Raw genomic sequence first — 20902 nt, 5'->3', positions numbered from 1 at the left:
TCAATTTCCAATTCTATTTACTGATGTCTTTTCCATAGATCAAAATGTACTCAGAGAATTCTAAATAAAAACATAGAATTGAAGGAGGGTGTACTGTCTTTTTTCCATGACTGTATAGGATATAATATAGGCCCAAAGGCTGAGTCCACCATTGAGAAACAGTTTCAATGATTATAAACAAAAAAGGTTTTTTTCATAAATACAAACCTGCAACAAAAATTTTAATGTTTGTAATATTTTTTCACACCATTTGCTTCATTTTAAAATTGTCTGACATCATATATATTTCATACAAATGATAACACGTCTGCTAATAAATTTATAGTATGAATTACTGTCATCTCTTCTCAACTGATGACTGGTATCATATCACTTTGTGACCATTAGTAGTAAAGAATGGTATAATCTTGTTTAAGAAATACAAGTTGCCAAATGTTATGACCCAGTCTAGGGTTAGATCGCACAGCATAAGTAAAGGCAAGGGTAATTTAGTTGGTAAGTATAGACAGGAATGAGACACACAAGAGTAAGCTCAAAAAGGTGATATATATTGTGATATTTACAGAATATCACGTTTTAAAGAAGATCTGGACACACCATGAAACTGGGACAAACTTCAGGGTGGACCAAGGTCAAAATAACAAACAAAAAACACTGTTTTAGAGCAACTAACTTACCTAAAAAAACAATTAGCTTCCCTTAACTCGCTTACCAAAAACAGAGAGCAAAACCCATACCCAACAGAAATGTCACACCCCTACGATTAATTTTGTTTATTATTATTAATTTTTACAACTCATAGTGGCCTCAGACATTCAGATCCTACTGTATAATGCATAAGACTTACCCATTCATATGTAATAACCTGACTGGTTTTCTCCTGCAGCCGACTTAGAGTCAGTTCTCCTTGATTGCTGCTTGATTCACAGGGATTCGCCCTCTGATTGGCTGAGCAATGAGCATTGCTAGCAGTGATGTCATCCAGGTCCAGATCCTGCTCACTGGCCATATTTTCCCTTTCAAGTGCCTCAAACAGTATGTCAGGGTGGTTCCAGATCTATCCATACATAAACACATAGACATGATGCAAAAATAAACAAACATCCATCCATTTTCTATACTGCTTATCCTACAGGGTCGTGGGGAACCTGGAGCCTATCCCAGGGAGCATCAGGCACAAAGTGGGGTACACCCTGGATGGGGTAAACAAACATTATTCTTAAAAAAATAAAAAACTGCTCACTTTGCAGCAGACACAGAAGGCTTTAAGTGGGTTAAGGCTAAGCCAGCCAGTATTTCCAGCCTCTCTAAAGCGATTCATGAATTCAACATAGAGTGCGCGCTGCAGTGCCGTCAGACGCACCAAAATTACATGCTCCTGCTTCTGTGGCAGCTGGGAGCATAGCACATCATGTCCACATCTATAAAACAACAAACACACATATCACAGAATTAGCACCACCAACCTAGTGGTCTTCATCTTAGGAACTCATGTATTTGACAACGTTATTAGGTACATCTCTCCGGTAATTGTTCTGTACCTTCCCTGGCCTTTATAACAGCATGCATTCATAGTAACATTACTGCCTAGGCAAATAATTAATTCACCTTTGTACAAAGCCTTCCAGCAGATTGTGTAGCACATGGCTGCGGTAGCGCATGAGCTGTACATCTTCAGGTGTGCTGTCCACACACTGACCATTCAGGATGGGCCGCACAAACATGTTGCTGAACTCAGGCCGTGTGCCCAGGAAGCCGGGACGCACAAAGTCCACCATGCACCAGTACTCATACAAGTTGTTTTGCAGGGGGTAGCCAGTCAGCACTAGCCGCCGCCGTGTTCCAATGCCCTTCAGAGCCTGTGAGGTGCTGGCATGCCAGTTCTTAATGCGGTGGCCCTCATCACAGACCACCACATCTGGACCAGGCTGAGAAAGAGCCCTCTCGATGCCTCTCGATAAACAAGAGAGTCTGAATTAAATTTTTGTTAAAATAACTAATAATTAATTTTGGTTAATAGAACAAAAAAATATTGTATAGATAACAAAAGAAATATGTATGAAATAGGTATGAAGTAAATGAATAAACAGGTTTGATAAAACCATGGCTAATAAATTATTTAACTTTCAGGCAATCATGCAAACTACAAAACATGCCTATATTATTTGTTATATCATTATTTAAGTAACTTCACATCTACAGTGCCCTCCACTAATATGTGCACCCTTGGTAAATATGAGCAAAGAAGGCTATAAAAAAAATTGTCTTTATTGTTTCAACTTTTGATATTTTGTTCAAAAAATTTGCAAAAATACTCATGGATATAAAACCATTGCAAACACAACACAGGTTAAACATACATACATACATTATATATATATATATATATATATATATATATATATATATATATATATATATATATATATATATATATATATATATATATATATACACACACACACACACACACACACACATATTTATACACACATATACAGTGTCTCACAAAAGTGAGTGCACCACTCACATTTTTGTAAATATTTGATTATATCTTTTTATGTGACAACACTGAAGAAATGACACTTTGCTACAATGTAAAGTAGTGAGTGTATAGCTTGTGTAACAGTGTAAATTTGCTATCCCCTCAAAATAACCCAACACACAGCCATTAATGTCTAAACCGCTGGCAACAAAAGTGAGTACACCCCTAAGTGAAAATGTCCAAATTGGGCCCAATTAGCCATTTTCCCTCCCCGGTGTCATGTGACTTGTTAGTGTTACAAGGTCTCAGGTGTGAATGGGGAGCAGGTGTGTTAAATTTGGTGTCATCGCTCTCACACTCCCTCATACTGGTCACTGGAAGTTCAACATGGCACCTCATGGCAAAGAACTCTCTGAGGATCTGAAAAAAGAATTGGTCTACATAAAGATTGCCTAGGCTATAAGAAGATTGCCAAGACCCTGACACTGAGCTGCAGCACGGTGGCCAAGACCATACAGCAGTTTAACAGGACAGGTTCCACTCAGAACAGGCCTCGCCATGGTCGACCAAAGAAGTTGAGTGCACGTGCTCAGCGTCATATCCAGAGGTTGTCTTTGGGAAATAGACGTGAGTGCTGCCAGCATTGCTGCAGAGGTTGAAGGGGTGGGGGGTCAGCCTGTCAGTGCTCAGACCATACACCGCACACTGCATCAAATTGGTCTGCATGGCTGTCGTTCCAGAAAGAAGCCTCTTCTAAAGATGATGCACAAGAAAGCCCGCAAACAGTTTGCTGAAGACAAGCAGACTAAGGACATGGATTACTGGAACCATGTTCTGTGGTCTGATGAGAGCAAGATAAACTTATTTGGTTCAGAAGGTGTCAAGCATGTGTGGCAGCAACCAGGTGAGGAGTACAAAGCCAAGTGTGTCTTGCCTACAGTCAAGCATGGTGGTGGGAGTGTCATGGTCTGGGGCTGCATGAGTGCTGCCGGCACTGGGGAGCTACAGTTCATTGAGGGAACCATGAATGCCAACATATACTGTGACATACTGAAGCAGAGCATGATCCCCTCCTTTCGGAGACTGGGCCGCAGGGCAGTATTCCAGCATCATAATGACCACTGCCTTGCTAAAGAAACTGAGGGTGAAGGTGATGGACTGGCCAAGTATGTCTCCAGACCTAAACCCTATTGAGCATCAACCTCAAACAGAAGGTGGAGGAGCACAAGGTCTCTAACATCCACCAGCTCCGTGATGTCGTCATGGAGGAGTGGAAGAGGACTCCAGTGGCAACCTGTGAAGCTCTGGTGAACTCCATGCCCAAGAGAGTTAAGGCAATGCTGGAAAATAACGGTGGCCACACAAAGTATTGACACTCTGGGCCCAATTTGGACAGTTTCACTTAGGGGTGTACTCACTTTTGTTGCCAGCGGTTTAGACATTAATGGCTGTGTGTTGAGTTATTTTGACGGGACAGCAAATTTACACTGTTACTCAAGCTGTACACTCACTACTTTACATTGTAGCAAAGTGTCATTTCTTCGGTGTTGTCACATTAAAAGATATAATCAAATATTTACAAAAATGTGAGGGGTGTACTCACTTTTGTGAGATACTGTAAATGTATATATTTGTTAAATATGCGTGCAACAATTCTATGAATTCATTTGAGAAAAATATATTTGAAGTATATTCACATTGATATTTAAAAAATGTTTTTAGTACACCTGGGTGACTAGGAACAGGAAATTGTTCAACCATTACTTCCTGTTTCACAGGGGTATAGATATGAGGGAACACAAAGGCCAAATTTCCTTAGTCATTCATAACAGTGGGTAAGACCAAGGAATATGGCTGTGATGTTTGGCAAAAGGTTGTTGAGCTTCACGAAATGGGAAGTGGCTATAAGAAAATAGCAAAAGCATTGATGTTTGGGGAAATGCGTGTCATTATATTTATATAATATAATATAATATAATATAATATTATATATATATACACATATATATATATACATACACACATATATATATATACACACACATACGTGTGTGTGTGTTGTATTTGTCAAGTGTGCACCGGCACACTGTCCTGTCTCCTCAAATCCCATAGTGTGTGTGAGGCTTGGAAGGAGGGAGCAGGGTAGTAAGTCGCACGACATATATTGTGCAGCATGTAGGACGGTTGTTGTATTAGACACACCAGGTTTAGGAGAGTAATACACCCTGTATGTTTTATTATCCGAGTAGTCAGAGTAGGGTGTTTTGTACACCGAAGACTTTTCTTTTCTGCGTTTTTTTTTGTTAGTTAGAATAGCTGATAAAACTCTAGTTAGGGGTGTTTTGTTTTGCTTAGTTCTTTTCTTTGGCACCTCTCGTGGCTCACCTTCCCACCTCGTTATTGTTACGAGTAGTGCGAGTGTATTGTTGTGTGTTATTGGTTTTGTAAATACTGTAAGTATTGTGTTTTCTTTTCAACTTTTCTCTTTGTGCACTATCATCATTGTAAATAAATGTTTAAGCAGATTTTGGTCCGTTTTCCTTTTTCAGTTACTGCCTGTCTACATGGTTATAGCTGCTCACACACCTTTACCCCTAGCCAACATCTAAGGGACGTAACATTTGTGGGGGCTCGTCCGGGATGTTTCTGAATTGATTTGACCCTCCTGGATGTCAATTTTGTGTGTGGGTATATCTCCACGCTGGGTTGTGCCGAAACTGAAAAGAAACGGTTGTGGACAATAGTGGATAATGAAAATGGAAGGACAGGAATTATGAGTACCCTTGATTTACAGTTATTTATTGACAACCCAACTTTCGACAAATTTGACAAATGTAGGAAGGATGACTTGTTAAAAATTGCAACCATTATGGGATCTCTGTGGTGAGGCAAGCCCTAAATAAAACAATTAAGAAAGTTATTTTTCAGAAGTTGGTTGAACTTCATGTGCTTTTGTTGCCAGATGTGGGTGGTGATGAGACCTGTCCCGATGGCTGCTGAGACATGTCCAAGTAGCCCTGTCATGTCGGAGAAGGCACAGAGTGAGGCTGCTGAGGTGGAGGTAGAGGCCAATGCCAAGGCAACCTTGCCACCTTTTTATCCTTTTTCTCCGCACTCCGGTGGGTCTGGGAGCGATGTACGGCTTAAGGGCCGACTCACCCATGTGCGGATGGAAGCAAAAATGGACCGAAATGTCAGGCTGAAATGGAGCTGCGTCGCATCATCCGCAAGTTCGAGATTGAGGCTGAAACACAATTTATGACATATTGAGTTGGAGTGAAGGAAAGTTGTCTCTAGCCCAGTTGTGCAGTCTAGCCCTGTCTCTGCCTCTATGAATGTTGAGAGTGATGTTTCAACAGCTGCTTTTGATATCAGTAAACATATTTCTTTAGTGCCTCACTTTAGAGAGACCGAGGTGAATACTTATTTTACCGCATTTGAGCGGATAGCATCTGCACTCTGTTGGCCGAAAGAGGTATGGCCTCTTTTATTGCAGTGTAGGCCGGAAAAGCTCAGGAGGTTAGTTCAGCACTTAGCCTTGGGGATAGTTTTCAATATGAGACAGTGAAGAATGCTATTCTCCGCGCTTATGAGCTAGTGCCCAAAAAATATCGGCAGCGGTTTAGAAACCATAAAAAAACAGCGCAGCATACGTGTGTAGATTTGGCCCGTGAGAAGGGAATTCTTTTTGATAAGTGGTTAATGGCAAGTAAGGTGCAAGATTTTAATTCTTTAAAGGATTTGCTTCTTTTGGAGGATTGAAAGTTGTTTACTGGTACGAGTAGTCACGTATATAAATGAACAGAAAGTCATGCCGTGCCTCAAGCCGCGGTGCTTGACCATTAGTTTGTCTTAACTCATAAAAATATGTTCGTTTCGACTCGGGCTGACAAAACGCTGGCTTTGCCTTCATCACAAAACTTGAATCCTCGTGTTAAAGTTAGTCTACCACAACCAAAAGAGTCACAAAAATGTTTTTATTGCCATAAAATAGGGCATGTAATTGCTGACTGTTTATGTTTAAAACGGAAACAGCAAGGACAACCAAAACCAGTTGGTTCGGTCAGAACAATGCCCATAGTATCTAGTTTGTAGTATCTCCCGCTGTTGGAACAGACATCGTGCGGTTCAAGTGTATTAATTCAGGATACTGGAATGGACATTATAAAAGGTGCCACTACATAGTGTCCATTTACAGTGCGGGTTTGTTAAGGTTGGGGTACATGCCTCACTACCTGTGAAGGGTGTTATGTTTATCCTTGGCAATGATTTGGCTGGAGGAAAAATGACACCTGTTGTAGAGGTGGTTGACAAGCCTGACTGTTTTATTGCTACTGATGACATTGCTGATAAGTATCCAGAGGTGTTTCCTGCAAATGTTGCGACACGCGCGCAAAAGTGTAGAGTAGGGAACGACATGACGTTAAATGATTAATTCATGTTGCCACTTTTTGCAGAAGACAACCTTCGCCCAAGTTACAATGTTCTAAGGTTGTGAAAAAGGATGAAAAGCTCGATCAGATGGTGACTACAGACATTGCCAACTTTTCTTACTAATCTGTCTAAGGCACAAAAGCAGGACATTCTAGCAGTCATTCATGATTTTGCCATGTTTTTTAAGGATACACCAACACAACGAACATGCTACAACACATCATTCAGATCACCCATAAAACAACATGCTTATCGTGTTAATGCTATAAAACGATCAGTAATGAAAGCAGAGGTGGAGTACTTACTAAAGAATGATCTAGCTGAACCCAGTTTCAGCCCATGGAGGTCTCCATGTCTTCTCGTTCCAAAACCAGATAGTACATTTAGATTTCTCATGGATTACCGAAAAGTAAATTCTGTTACAGTCCAGACAGCTATCCTCTCTAGGATGGAGGACTGTGCTCTCAGGAGTACCTAACTGTAACGCTTACCTTGATGACCTCGTGATATATTCCTCGGACTGGCACGAGAATTTCTCCATCCTAAGAACAATATTCCAACGCTTAGTAAATGCCTCTTTAACTGTTAATCTAGCCAAGTGTGAATTTGGAAAAGCCACAATTACATACCCGAGAAAGGTAGTGGGTCAAGGTCAAGTTCAGCCCGTGGATGCCAAGGTTTGCGCTATTGTTGATTTTCCTGTGCCCACCACACGACGAGAATTACACCGTTTCTTAGGCATGGCTGGATATTATCGGAATTTTTGACGAAATTTTTGAACTATCGTACATCCTCTTACCAGTCTGCTGAGTCCTGCCAATGATTTAATCTGGTCTGATTCTTGCCAACATGGTTTTGACAGCATAAAGACCATGCTACTTAGCACATCCGTTCTTGCAGCTCCGAATTTCTCCCGCCCTTTTAAATTAGAAGGGAACAGAAGTGCTTTAGGCACTGGTGCCGTACTCCTTCAGGAGGATGACTCTGGGCTAGACCATCCCATTTGTTATTTTTCATGTAAGTTCAATAAACATCAGATCAATTACTCTACAATAGAGAAAGAAGCCTTAGGACATCTCCTAGCACTACAATTTTTATAAGTTTATGTCTGTTCATCTGCATTACCTGTTACTGTATATACGGATCATAACCCGTTAGTATTTTTATCTCAGATGTACAACCATAACCAATGACTCCTGCGTTGTTCACTAATTATACAAAACTATAATCTGTATAATATAATCCAGAAACAATTGAAAATGCCCATTTCCACCATCAGGGCAATAATTAAGAAGTTTCAGTCAACTGGAAATGTTATGAATCTGCCTGAAAGAGGACATGTGTCTATATTGTCTCAATGCACTGTGAAGAAGATGGTTCGAAGGTGGCCAAAAAATCTCCACGGATCACAGCTGGAGAATTGCAGAAGTTAGTTGCATCTTGGGGTCAGAAAGTCTCCAAAACTACAATCTGAAGTCACTTGCATCACAACAAGTTGTTTGGAAGGTTTTCAAGAAAAAAGCCTCTATTCTCATCCAAAAACAAACTCAAGCATCTTCAGTTTGCCAGACACTTCTGGAATTTCAAATGGGATCGGGTTCTATAGTCAGATGAAACCAAAATAGAGCTTTTTGGCAATAAACACCAGAGGTGGTTTTGGCTCACACAGAGAGGTAGACATATGGAGAAGTACCTCATGCCCACGGTTAAATAGGGTCTTTAAAGTTTTGGGGCATTTTTTCTGCCAGAGGACCTGGACATTTTCTTAGGATACATGGCATCATGGAATTCTTAGGATACATGGCATCAAATATCAACAGATATTAAATGAAAACCTGACTGCCTCTGCCAGAAAGCTTAAAATGGGCCATGGTTGGATCTTCCAGCAGGTCACTTATCCAAAACATACATCAAAATGAACACAAAAATGGTTTATTGACCACAAAATCAAGCACCTGCCATGGCCATCCCAGTCCCCTGACTTGAAACTCATAGCAAACCTGTAGGGTGAACTGAAGAGCAGAGTCCACCAGCATGGACCTCGAAATTTGAAGGATCTGTAGAGATTCTGTATGGAGGAATGGTCTCAGATCAATTGCCACGTATTCTCCAACCACATAAGGCATTATAGGAGAAGATTCAGAACTGTTATCTTGGCAGATAACGGAGGTAGCACAAGTACTGACTAAAAGGGTGCCAATAATTGTTGCACATCTATATTTATCAAAGTTTTTTGGGGGGAATAAACCCGTGTTTTGTTTGCAGTTGTTTGATATCCATGAGAGCAGAATATTTTTGTGATTTTTTAAAAACAAAATATCAAAAGGTTAAACGATAAAGACAATTCTTCACAGCAGCATTTGATCATATTTACTAAGGGTTTCAATATTAGTGGAGGGCACTGTATATGCTTTAGCAAGTTCTGGCATTATAGGACAAATTATTATCTATAATAATATAAGAATCATTTAAACGACAGAAAAGTACCAGTGTAAAACTATGTAATCAGTGTATCGCTGATTTTTTTGTGGCAACAAAATTTGATGAGTTCTGCATGCAGTTTGCATGATTATAACAGAAAATGAAAGGGAGAATTCACAGGTTTGCATAGCCATATTAGCCTCACACTGCAGAACTAAAGCAAAAGCATGTAAATATTAACATTTAACACTGACCTTTCATTAGCTTCTGCTGGTGGTCCTCCTTATCTACATCAATTATACCCTGCTCACATGGCTTTGTGTTCTTCTTTTTTCGCCCAGTGACAAAGCTTTTCTTGAGTGAGAGTAGACGGTACATCTCATAGCCCATTAGCAGCACACCACCATCTCTGTACCAGTCTTCGACTACCTTAGCACGGCTGCTTGTGGTCCTGTAGTGGTCAACATGCACATATTTACAAACATAGAATGAGTCTAGCCTTGACCTAGACTACATTATAATTTATAGAAATGCTGTAACATATGCTGCAAATTCAAAATATTACACAAAAATATGTTGGAGCTCACATTTGGTATAACTGGTTACAAAAAAAAAACCTCAATGAAGCACAAATAAATTAATATCCTTCAGTGGGTGGCCATGTAATATTGCTGTTCCTCACCATGCTGTGTGAATGAATATACATGTTTGCATTAGTAAATGAAGCGATTTAGAGAGAGCAAAAAAAAAAAAGAAGTAAAAAGTAGTCTTTTTTGAGAGATACTGTAGAGGTAAGAGAGAGAGCGCGCGCGCGCGAGAGAGAAGTGGGCCATGGAGCAGATGTGAGTGGGCAGAATAACTCACTCAGAGATATCAAACTGTGAAAAGTGAATCATCAAACATTAATCAACCCAGTGAGGGTCCTTATGCTCCATGCTGCAGACTTTTATGGAGGTGGAGCAAGCCATATTCAGTCTGTTTTTCAAAACATTACCCAAGTTTTTGGCTTTTTTAAGGGGCAGAATTAGTCATTGCTCATCTCCTTGATGGAGGCCCATATGTCAGCTGAAAATCCATTGAAAGCACATTAGAACATGCAAAGTCATCAAACTCTAAGCTACAGCCTCAGGAGAACAGTTATAAGCCCAAAAGGAGAGACACAAAGCATAACAGAGGCAGTGGGAAATCAGACACACTGTTTTAGGTGTTACTTTGTTAAGATGAGGTTTTGAATTTAATATAATGGTGTTAGTTTATTGAGATGAGTTTCGATTATGGTTCAACATAATGGATAACTTTCCTGCAGTTTCAACCGACCAACAATCATAGACAAAGTGATATAAAGAGTGATAGATATACTATACTTAAAATACAGGGTTAAATATAGGTTGATTAATATGTATCCATTAACTTTGAAGTAATAACATTTATTAACAATAATTCCAGCTGCAAGGTTTATATTAATGCACTCATTCTAATAATGTCATTTATATAGTAACAACTTGCCCAGGTATTTGTATGGTAGACATTCCACATAACCTTAAAAAATGTGTGTAATCATTGATATTTTTAAGTTTTCTGTCTATTTCTATTTTCTAATTAACAATTTTTATTTTACATTTTTGAAGGAGACTCCAGTGTCAGCACTTTGTAACATTCAGAGGTAAAGCTGTAACTTTTTCATTTTACAATTCTCTCCCCAATTTGGTCTTACCAAGTCCCATTCACCAACCAGCTCTCCCCCATCATATGGCAGCTACAAATCATGAAAGGTGAATGCTAACATGTGCTTCCACCGAAACATGTGAAACCAGCCAACCATATAATTTTTTTTGAGTCTGCATCACAGGGCAGCATAACACACTCAGAGGAAAATGCTATCTGCCATTTTCAGCAAACATGTACTCACAGACACACACTATTTGTCATGATTGTAACTTTAAGCTGTCCGACATGGGAAAGTCATCAGAACAGAGGGCTTTGAGCTTTCTCAGTAACATGCCAAGCTGGCTTTTTTTTTTTTTTTTACCTTATTAACTTTAAGCGAGAGAAAAAAGGGAGGCTGGTGAGGGAACAACTGTTTATAGTCTTTAAAATGTAAGTGATAACAGAAACTAACTACTTTCATGGAAGTTCCACAACATTAAATGAATAAAAATGCTCTTTAAATAGAGAAAAAAAAAGTAATCGTTTGCAAACTGCTGTGGTATAAGCATAATAAATCACTTCAGGATGTGGTGCTATTCGAAAATAATCACATCACACTACCACATCGTGTGCTATTCTTAACTTATTCAACTAAGAATGAAATAAGTTAATTCTTTTAATATGACTTATGTGTTCATGAAAATGGGCATGTATGTTCAGAAATTTTATTTTCACTTACTTGTGCTCGTCATTAAGGATGTGAACCTTAAAGTTCCGTGGCATAATGTGGCCAGGGTCATTGTCAGGTGGCAGGGCTTCAGCAGGCGGGACCCAGAGATTAAATTCCGCCAACCAGTTATGTAGTGTGTTCACCTGAAGCAATTATTGGGAGGCAAGAAAAAGGGGGGGGAAATGGAAAAAAAACATGTAAAAAGAGGAATGACAGAGTGACAGATGTGGAAAAAACGAGGTGAGAGACAGGGATGGACAGAGATCATGTTATGTACAGGTTATGTGTGATTATGTAAAATGCTGCAAATACACCAGTTGCCAGTTTAGGTACATCCATCAACTATTGTTGCACCTCATTTGGCCTTTAGAACAGAATTATTTTGGGCATAGTTAGATATTGGCTGTATTGAGTAGGAGTACCATGGTATACTATGTGGAAATGCACTGTAGCTACAAATTTGACAGGTGCATAGTCTTCCTACAAGCCGTTGTTTCCATTTCATTCAAATTATGCTCTCAGCATTTAGATTCTGCAGATCTAGAACCATTTGGGAATTATCCTTGCCTTGTGACATGATGTATTATCATGCCAGAAGTGTCGACAAACTGTAGCTATGGATTTGTTCAATGGCAATATTCACACATTTTACACTATTCAGAAAATCTTTAGAGGGCATCAAGGTCTTTTATATGTTCAGGAGAACATTTCCCACACCATCACACTGTTCCCACAAGCACCGTTGCACAAACCGGGAAAATCAATGTTGCTTGCAGTAAATTCTGATTCATCCATTTACAAGAACCTAGATTTGTCCGAGTATCAATGGTCCAAATTGAATATTTCTGTGCCTGGGGAGGCAATTGGTTCAAGACAAAGTCTTATAACTGTTGCATTTCTCAATGACCTTCTGCATACCAATTTTAATGCAATTCCCCATGTTCCCAATTGTTTTCTTACACAATTCTCATCATTCTCCTTTGACTACTCTAATCCACAAGCTGTTTTTGTCCACAGGATCATAAACATAATATTTTTAGTGTGCAACATCAGTGGTATTACTAAGGAGACGGCTCTTTAAACCGTGCTTGAAAACAGCCACATGAAGATTTAACCACCTGGGCACATGTACAGAAAAGAGTCTTGGTGTGGTTCTTCCTTTGTCTTAAAATGTTGTGTTACAAGTTGTACTTGTGGCTTAAAGAACTGAAAGATACTCTGCAGGAGCTGAGCAGAGCCATTATGTTTGGGGGCTCTTCCTGTTTTAAGGTTTCTTCCTTTTCCATGTTTAAGTAACAGTGGGTCATTCAAAACTCAACTAAATACTAACACTTCCATAATGTATGATGTGCTGTGTGGAGTGTACAATTTGTTTGAATGTGGGTGGTATACCCTATAAACTGGCAACACAGTGTACACACATGATCAAGACATCATGCACACACACACACACACACACACACACACACACACACACACACACACACAGAGACATAAACAGACACTCACAGGGACGATGGCGAGCACGGTGTGAGCTCCGGTGTGGCGCAGCAGGATGTCGATGAAAGAGATGACCTGTAGAGTTTTACCCAGGCCCATGCTGTGAGCCAGGATACAGCCGAAACCAGGGGTGCTTTTAAAACGCTTCTGTGACTCAACCAAGTTATTGTACAGAAACCGAATTCCTCCAATCTGAATGACAGAGATTGAACGACAGAATGGGAGGGAGGGCAAAAAAGGGGGAGCGCATGAGAGCAAAAGGGGTAGAGGGGAGAGTGATCATTTGAAAAAGCATAAAAGTCAGTGAGAATACAATCAGGGAAATGGGGCAGAGAGAAAGTGAGGAATATAAAAGACAGAGAGAATAGAAAAAGTGAACGAAATTGTGATTTTTTTGCTAATTTTACATTTATTGATTGTTGTAATTAGCTGATTAGATTATTAACTAACTTTATATTCTATACTCGGTTTTGTTGATGAACATATAGGTCATAACTAACTGTTTGATAGATCACCTGATGAGGTTTGACGAAACGGGCAAGTTGAGGGGAGAGGTAGATGTCACTGTCATCCTCTGGGTGACCGACATTGATGAGGACTCGCTCCTGAGCATCTGGTTGGTTGACAGCATTGTTAAGATGCACACCGCTGCTCTCAGAATCCTCATTGGCCGATTTGCTGATGAAGCATGAGGTGGTTTTCTCAACTGAACTTTGGTCTACAGAAACACACACAGCCTCTGCAGAAAATTACAACTTAGTAAATGAAACTATCTTGAATATAGTCAAATATATCTAGTATTTCCTATTATAAGATTACCATAAACCAAATATAAAATTATTAAATGTATTTATAGACTTTTAAAAAATAATTTGAAGCTTGAAATAGCCTTGTTCTATTGCCAGATAAAGAAGCAAACTTATCAGCCTATAGATATAAGTTTAATAATCGTTTGCTTTGCTTATTGTTAGCTTTCTCTATTAAACATGTTTTGAGTACATACATGCACCCCACATATTATTCTCACCCCCAGAAGTTACAGTTACACAAGTCTGCATTTGTTAAGATGAAGTGTGTGTGTGTGTTTGTATGCATGCATGTTTTATATGTTTTATACAGTGGCAAGAAAAAGTATGTGAACTTTTGTATGTGAAGTATGTGAAGATCTGATCTTCATCTAAGTCAAGGGTATTGACAAATATAATGTGCCTAAAATAATAACACAAAATAAATTCTGATCCCTCATGTCTTTATTGAACACACTCATTCAACATTCAAAATGGCAGTGGAACCCTTAGAATTAATAACTGGTTGACCCCCCCTTGGCAGCAATAACCTCAACCAGGCACTTCTTGTAGCTGTGGATCAGACCTGCACATCGTTCAGGAGGAATTTTAGCCCATTCTTCCTGGCAGAACTGCTTTAGCTCTGTCATATTCTTTGGATGTCTCATGTGTATGGCTTTCTTCAAGTCATTCCATAACATCTCTACTGGGTTGAGGTCTAGGCTCTGACTTGGCCACTCCAAAAGGCGGATTTTGTTTTTCTGAAGCCATTCTGTAGTGGACTTGCTCCGGTGTTTTGGGTCGTTGTCCTGTTGCATCACCCAACTTCTACTCAGTTTCAGCTGACGTACAGACATTCTCACATTATCCTGAAGAACTGTCTGATATACTTGGGATTTCATCCTCCCCTCAATGATTGCAAGCTGGCCAGTCCCTGATGCAGCAAAGCAGGCCCAAATCATGATGTTTCCTCCACCATACTTTACGGTTGGGATGATATATATATATATATATATATATATATATATATATATATATATATATATATATATATATATATATATATATATATTACACACAGTATCTCACAAAAGTGAGTACACCACTCACATTTTTGTAAATATTTGATTATATCTTTTCATGTGACAACACTGAAGAAATGACACTTTGCTACAATGTAAAGTAGTGAGTGTACAGCTTGTGTAACAGTGTAAATTTGCTATCCCCTCAAAATAACTCAACACACAGCCATTAATGTCTAAACCACTGGCAACAAAAGTGAGTAAACCCCTAAGTGAAAATGTCCAAATTGGGCCCAATTAGCCATTTTCCCTCCCCGGTTTCATGTAACTTGTTAGTGTTACAAGGTCCCAGGTGTGAATGGGGAGCAGGTGTGTTAAATTTGGTGTCATCGCTCTCACACTCCCTCATACTGGTCACTGGAAGTTCAACATGGCACCTCATGGCAAAGAACTCTCTGAGGATCTGAAAAAAAGAATTGTGTAGGAATGTACTCTACTCTTGTCTAGGGTGTACTCACTTTTGTGAGATACTGTGTGTGTGTATATATATATATATATATATATATATATATATATATATATATATATATAGTGTGTGTGTCTTCCTGAATACACCACATGTGTAAAGCTTGACTGAACACTTACTTTTGTCTTATGCACATTTATGTAAATGTATGCTTCTCACCTCTTATAGGGGCAGTTGTTTGAAGAACTGACACTTCAGTGCCAGATGCGTTACTGCTGTTGCTTGTTTGCACACATACTGCACTTTCCTTGGAGCCGTAAGTCAGACTTGCACACAGATCCCCTGCACAAATGGAAACATTCATTACCATGACTAACACCGTCTAAACACTAACAGGTACAAACATCAGATGCCTTTACAGTCAGTGAATTATGAGAAATTAATATCGGCATTTGCTGCCATGATTATTTGCATGTGTGACACGGTGTATAAGTGTTTCTTACCTAGTGTGTGTGTGTACACAAGCTCTGGAGCTACAGTAAAATTGTTCCTCTGATCCAGGCGCTTCCGTCTCTCTGTCTCTTCAAGTTGGGCAACTTTAGTTACCACATCCAAGTGGTGCTCTTTCAACAACTTCCTACAAGTAGATAAACAAAATAGGTAGATTAAGCAATAGATGGGGGAGGGAGTATAACCAGCAACCGCCCCCCATACCCCCCACCACAAAAAAGTTTAGCTACAGAAAGGAAACACATGAACCAGTTATGTGATAGTCTAATTAATCACATTCAATTTAATCTGTATAGTGCTTTTAACAATAGACATTGTCACAAAGCATATTTATAGAAGTCTCGATATACATTTAGATCCCTAATGAGCAAGTCAAAGGAGAAAGGTCCTTGAGCTGACATGAGGAAGAAATCTTGAGGAACCAGACTCAAAAGGGAATCCATCTTCCTCTGGCTGACACTGTATAGATTATAAATCATTACTTTTCTACAACACTATAAAGTCAAACAATACCTGTAAAGTCAAACAATAGTGCATTCAAAAGATGTTAAGTATGAGCTTCATACTCTATCATTACAGCAGCAGTTCTTAGGAACAAATCTACAATATCCAGGTTAGACTATCAACATGTGTTAATTGCATTAATTTAATACTATAGTTATAGTTCCTGGGATGGGATGAGATGGGATGGATGGATTTAATAATCCCAGAGGGGAAACTTGGGCTATGCGTGTTGAAGGTACAGTATGAAGGTGTGAAAACAAAGAGAATGGCAGTTTTAGAGGGGCAGCTGAGTCTCAGGTGTTAGAGAGGGTTGTCCACTAATCGTAGGGTTGGCAGTTCGATTCCCGGCCCATATGACTCCACATGCTGAAGTGTCCTTGGGCAAGACGCTGAACCCCCAGTTGCTCCCGATGGCAAGTTAGCGCCTTGCATGGCAGCTTTGCTACCATTGGTGTGTGTGTGAATGGGTGAATGAGACACAGTGTAAAGTGCTTTGGATAAAAGCGCTATATAAGTGCGCCATTTACCATTTTCACCATTTACCAAATAGTGCTTTTTTTCTTTTCTTTTGAGGATTCTTTGGCATCCCTATCAAATCCATACCTGGTTCTAACCTATTTATCAGCCAGTCAACTTCACCGCCTTCATAATTTGTTGTGTGCTATGATCTAACCTAGCTGCTGTTGACCAAAGTGACTCCCATTATAATAACAACTGCTAACAGGCTAAAAGTGTATTAAAATTCTGTCCATTCCTTTTAATGAAAGGGCAAAGCTAGTGGCCAGTGGGGGTCCATCTAGCACATAAGCATAAACTATCTGTCACTCAGTACTAGCTATCTTTGGGGCTAGGTTTCTTTTAAAAAGAGTGTAAACAGACCTGATGTTCCTCCGCATGTGAGCAGGTTTTGAGATTCTCTTCTTGGCATTGTCCAAGCCAATATTTGGACTGCGGCCCTCCAGGTGAGACAGAGGGCAAGTTGGCATCCGTGCTGAAGTCTTACCTGAGGAAGAGGGAAGGCCACAGTGCCATCGCAAAGAATCATTGCCCTGAGATTCATTTTCAGAGCTGTAGCCTACATTCTGATTCTGATCTGCAGTGTTAGCGAAACAGAAGAAGAAAGAGAGAGGCAGATAAATATTTATATAATATACATCCATCCATTTTCCATACCACTTATTCTACACAGGGTCAACAGGGTCCTATAATGCATGTCTTTGGCCTGGGGGAGGAAACCAGAGTACACAGAGGAAACCCCCGAAGCACTGGGGGAACATGCAAGCTTTGCTCACAGAGGGCGGAAGTGGTGTTTGAACCCCCAACCCCAGAGGTGTTAAACATGCTAGCCACTAAGATACCCTGCCTGCCATCCATTTTCTGTACTGCTTATCCTACATGGGGTCACAGGGGAGCCAGAAGCCTATCTTAGTGGACTCTGGGCACAAGGTGGGTACACCGTGGATGGGGAACCAAACCACTGCAGGGCACAATCACATATACATTCACACACCCATTCATACACTACGGACACATCGGACATGCCAATCAGCCTACTACGCATGTCTTTGGACTGGGAGAGGAAATCGGAGTACTCGGAGGAAACCCCTGAAGCACGGGGAGAACATGCAAACTCCGCGCACACAGGGCAGAGGCAGGAATCAAGGTCCTAACCCTGGAGGTGTGAGGCGGGAATCAAAGCCCCAACCCTGGAGGCGTGAGGCAAACATGCTAACCAATAAGCCACCGTTCCCCCAACCTTTACCCCATTTAATATATTTATAATTAAAAAAATGTATAAGGATGCCAATTCATATTTAACATTTATGCAGATATGGTGATGTTACTACTTCCCTCTAGCCTTTAATCACTAGTAAATTATTATTTTAATTATTACTCATTTAATATTAGGAATAATTGCTAATTTATTATTTTTATTGTTATTTTAATTACTAACATCATTGTCTGATGTTAGCATTTTAGAAAACATTCAAAAATGACATTTGCCAAAATTTCATGTTTTCATACAGGATGTCAGAGTAAAGAAAAAAATTATTTAGAAATTAAAAATCTTAATAAGGATTGAATTGTTTTAAAATGTCAAATGTCTAATTTTTTTGGTTTTGTAAGCTCATTTTAATGTCTCCACTTTTTTTAAGCATAAAAAACTTTTGGCACCATGATCGTTCAGCAGTTAGCATTGCTTCCTCACACCTCCAAGTGATTAAATTCTGAGCTTGGATTACAGTCTGTGTGGAGTTTCACATGTTCTCCCAGTGTCCTCATGGGTTTACTCTGAATTCTACAGTTTTCTCCCACCTCCCAAATACATGCTAGTAGGTGGACTGGCTAAGATAAATTGGCCATAGGTATGAATGAGTATGTAAAGGTGTGTGCGCGCATCATGCCCAGAATCCCATCCAGGGTGTGTTCCTGTCTTGCACCCAGTGTCCATGCGATATGATCTAGATTCACCACAACCCTGAAACTGTCTGAGGACGAATGAATGAATGATGAATGTATAAAAAAAGTTTTACTAAGTAATGTACATGAGGATACATTAGATCCAATGTGGCTCCGAGCATGGCAGCTGTGTTGCGAGCTCCGACGAAACACTGTAGTTTCTTGTTTGTCACTTATTCTTGTGTTTTTCATTCCAGATGTTGTCTCATTGGCTATGACAGACAAACACTTAGACATTGGTTCCTATGTTGCTCATCAGAAACCAGACTTTGAGTTCCTCCATGCTGATAACCTGTTTACTGAGACAGCACCGGAACCCTTTGTTTGCACCGCTCGGCTGAGACCACGGAAGTGAAAAAGGGGAAGGAGAGTCGGCGACCTCATCAGACTATGACGCCGTACTAACCGATGCCCGCTCCCCTGGATTTTACTGCTGAATGTCCAGTCTCTGGACAACAAATTTGTGAACTGAGGTCGCGAATCTCCTTCCAACGGGAGACGTGGGACTGCTGCATTGGGTGTCTCAAAGAAACTTGGATGTTAGGTGAGGTTCCCGATTCAGCTATCGAGCCAGAGGGGTTCTCCGTGCATAGCGCTGATGGAGCAAAAGATCTTTCAGGGAAAAGCAGAAGAGGAGGTGTATGCTTTATGATTAACAACACATGGTGTGATCAGAGAAATGTGCACTTTATCGTATTTTCTTGCTCCCCCGATCTGGAATGCCTCACGCTGTCTGTCGACCGTACTGGCTACCAAGGGAATTCCCAGCTGTTATCATAACAGCTGGGTACATTACCCCATAAGTAAACACAGACCAGACACTAAAGGAACCGTATGGAAACATAAGCAGGCTGGAGACGGCGCACCCTGAGGCCACATTTATTGTTATAGAGGATTTTAACAAAGCCAACTTTAGGACAGTAACTTTCAGCATGTTACATGCAACACACGAGGAGACCAGGTTTTGGACCATCGCTACTCACTCGGATTCTGCACTTCAAGACTGCTTTGATCACATGGACTGGGAGATGTTCTGGTCTGCCTCTGATGACAACATTGAGGTGTATGCAGACTCCGTCATGTGTTTCATCAAGTGCATATTAGACGTGGTGCCGACCAAAACAATATAGATCTATCCTAACAGAAAACCGTGGATTAACGGTGAAGTCTGAGCAGCACTACATACGCAGACCTCCACCTTTAATTCTGGAACCATGGAGGAACAAAAACATGCCAAATATCCCCTTTGAAAATCAATCAGAGCAGCCAAGATCAAAGTGGAGTCCTAGTTTAATACCAGTGCTCCCGTGGTCTATACGTCAGAGGTTAGTTCACTTACTGTTTCTGTTGCGGAGGTAACCTGATCTCTCAAACCGGTGAATATTCACAAGGCCATGGGCCCAAATGGCATCCCAGGTCGCGTCCTCAAAGTATGCACAGACTAACTAGCGGGGGTTTTCACTGACATTATCAACCTCTCCCTCTCTAGTCCCCACATGCTTTAAAACATCTACCATTATTCCTGTACCAAAGCAAAACACCAGTCACATTAAATGACTGGAATCCTGTTGCTCTGACTCCCATCAAAAGCAAATGCTTTGAAAAACTAATCAGAGATTACATTTGCTCCATACTGTCCACATCTCTGGACCCACTGTAATTTGCTTATAGCGGCAACCGATCCACAGGTGATGCTATTGCCTTCACCCTTCACACTGCTCTCTCACCTGGACAAAAAGAACACTTTTGTGAGAATGTTGTTTGTGGACTACAGCTCAGCATTCAGCACCATAGTGCCCTTCAAACTTGATGGTAAGTTCCATGCTTAAACAGCTCGCTGTGCAGCTGGATCTTGGACTTTGTCAGGCAGACGCTAGGTGGTCAAAATGGGAAACAACATCTCCTCACCACTAGGGATGTCACGATACCAAAAATCTA

General features: G+C 40.3%; 1 protein-coding gene across 3 annotated transcripts in view; it reads right to left on the bottom strand.

Annotated features, from left to right (window-relative positions):
* LOC128607667 (helicase ARIP4) overlaps positions 1 to 20902 on the bottom strand; it is a 49987-nt gene that overhangs the window by 13564 nt on the left and 15521 nt on the right. Inside the window, exons 2-11 of one of the 3 annotated variants that reach the window (XM_053624748.1) lie at positions 17384 to 17597; positions 15994 to 16127; positions 15710 to 15832; positions 13733 to 13935; positions 13227 to 13409; positions 11727 to 11860; positions 9595 to 9791; positions 1609 to 1951; positions 1244 to 1421; positions 848 to 1057 (exon numbers count right to left, since the gene is read on the bottom strand). In XM_053624748.1, coding sequence (XP_053480723.1) covers positions 848 to 1057; positions 1244 to 1421; positions 1609 to 1951; positions 9595 to 9791; positions 11727 to 11860; positions 13227 to 13409; positions 13733 to 13935; positions 15710 to 15832; positions 15994 to 16127; positions 17384 to 17597 — 1919 coding nt within the window. Of the gene's footprint in view, positions 1 to 847; positions 1058 to 1243; positions 1422 to 1608; positions 1952 to 9594; positions 9792 to 11726; positions 11861 to 13226; positions 13410 to 13732; positions 13957 to 15709; positions 15833 to 15993; positions 16128 to 17383; positions 17598 to 20902 lie in introns of all 3 variants that reach the window. The other 2 variants (XM_053624749.1, XM_053624747.1) reach the window with 2 other exon arrangements.

Source organism: Ictalurus furcatus, chromosome 5 (assembly GCF_023375685.1).
Source record: "Ictalurus furcatus strain D&B chromosome 5, Billie_1.0, whole genome shotgun sequence".
Taxonomy (NCBI): domain Eukaryota; kingdom Metazoa; phylum Chordata; class Actinopteri; order Siluriformes; family Ictaluridae; genus Ictalurus; species Ictalurus furcatus.
The sequence above is the reverse complement of the archived record's forward strand: the minus strand, read 5'-3'. Positions and strand labels throughout refer to the sequence as shown.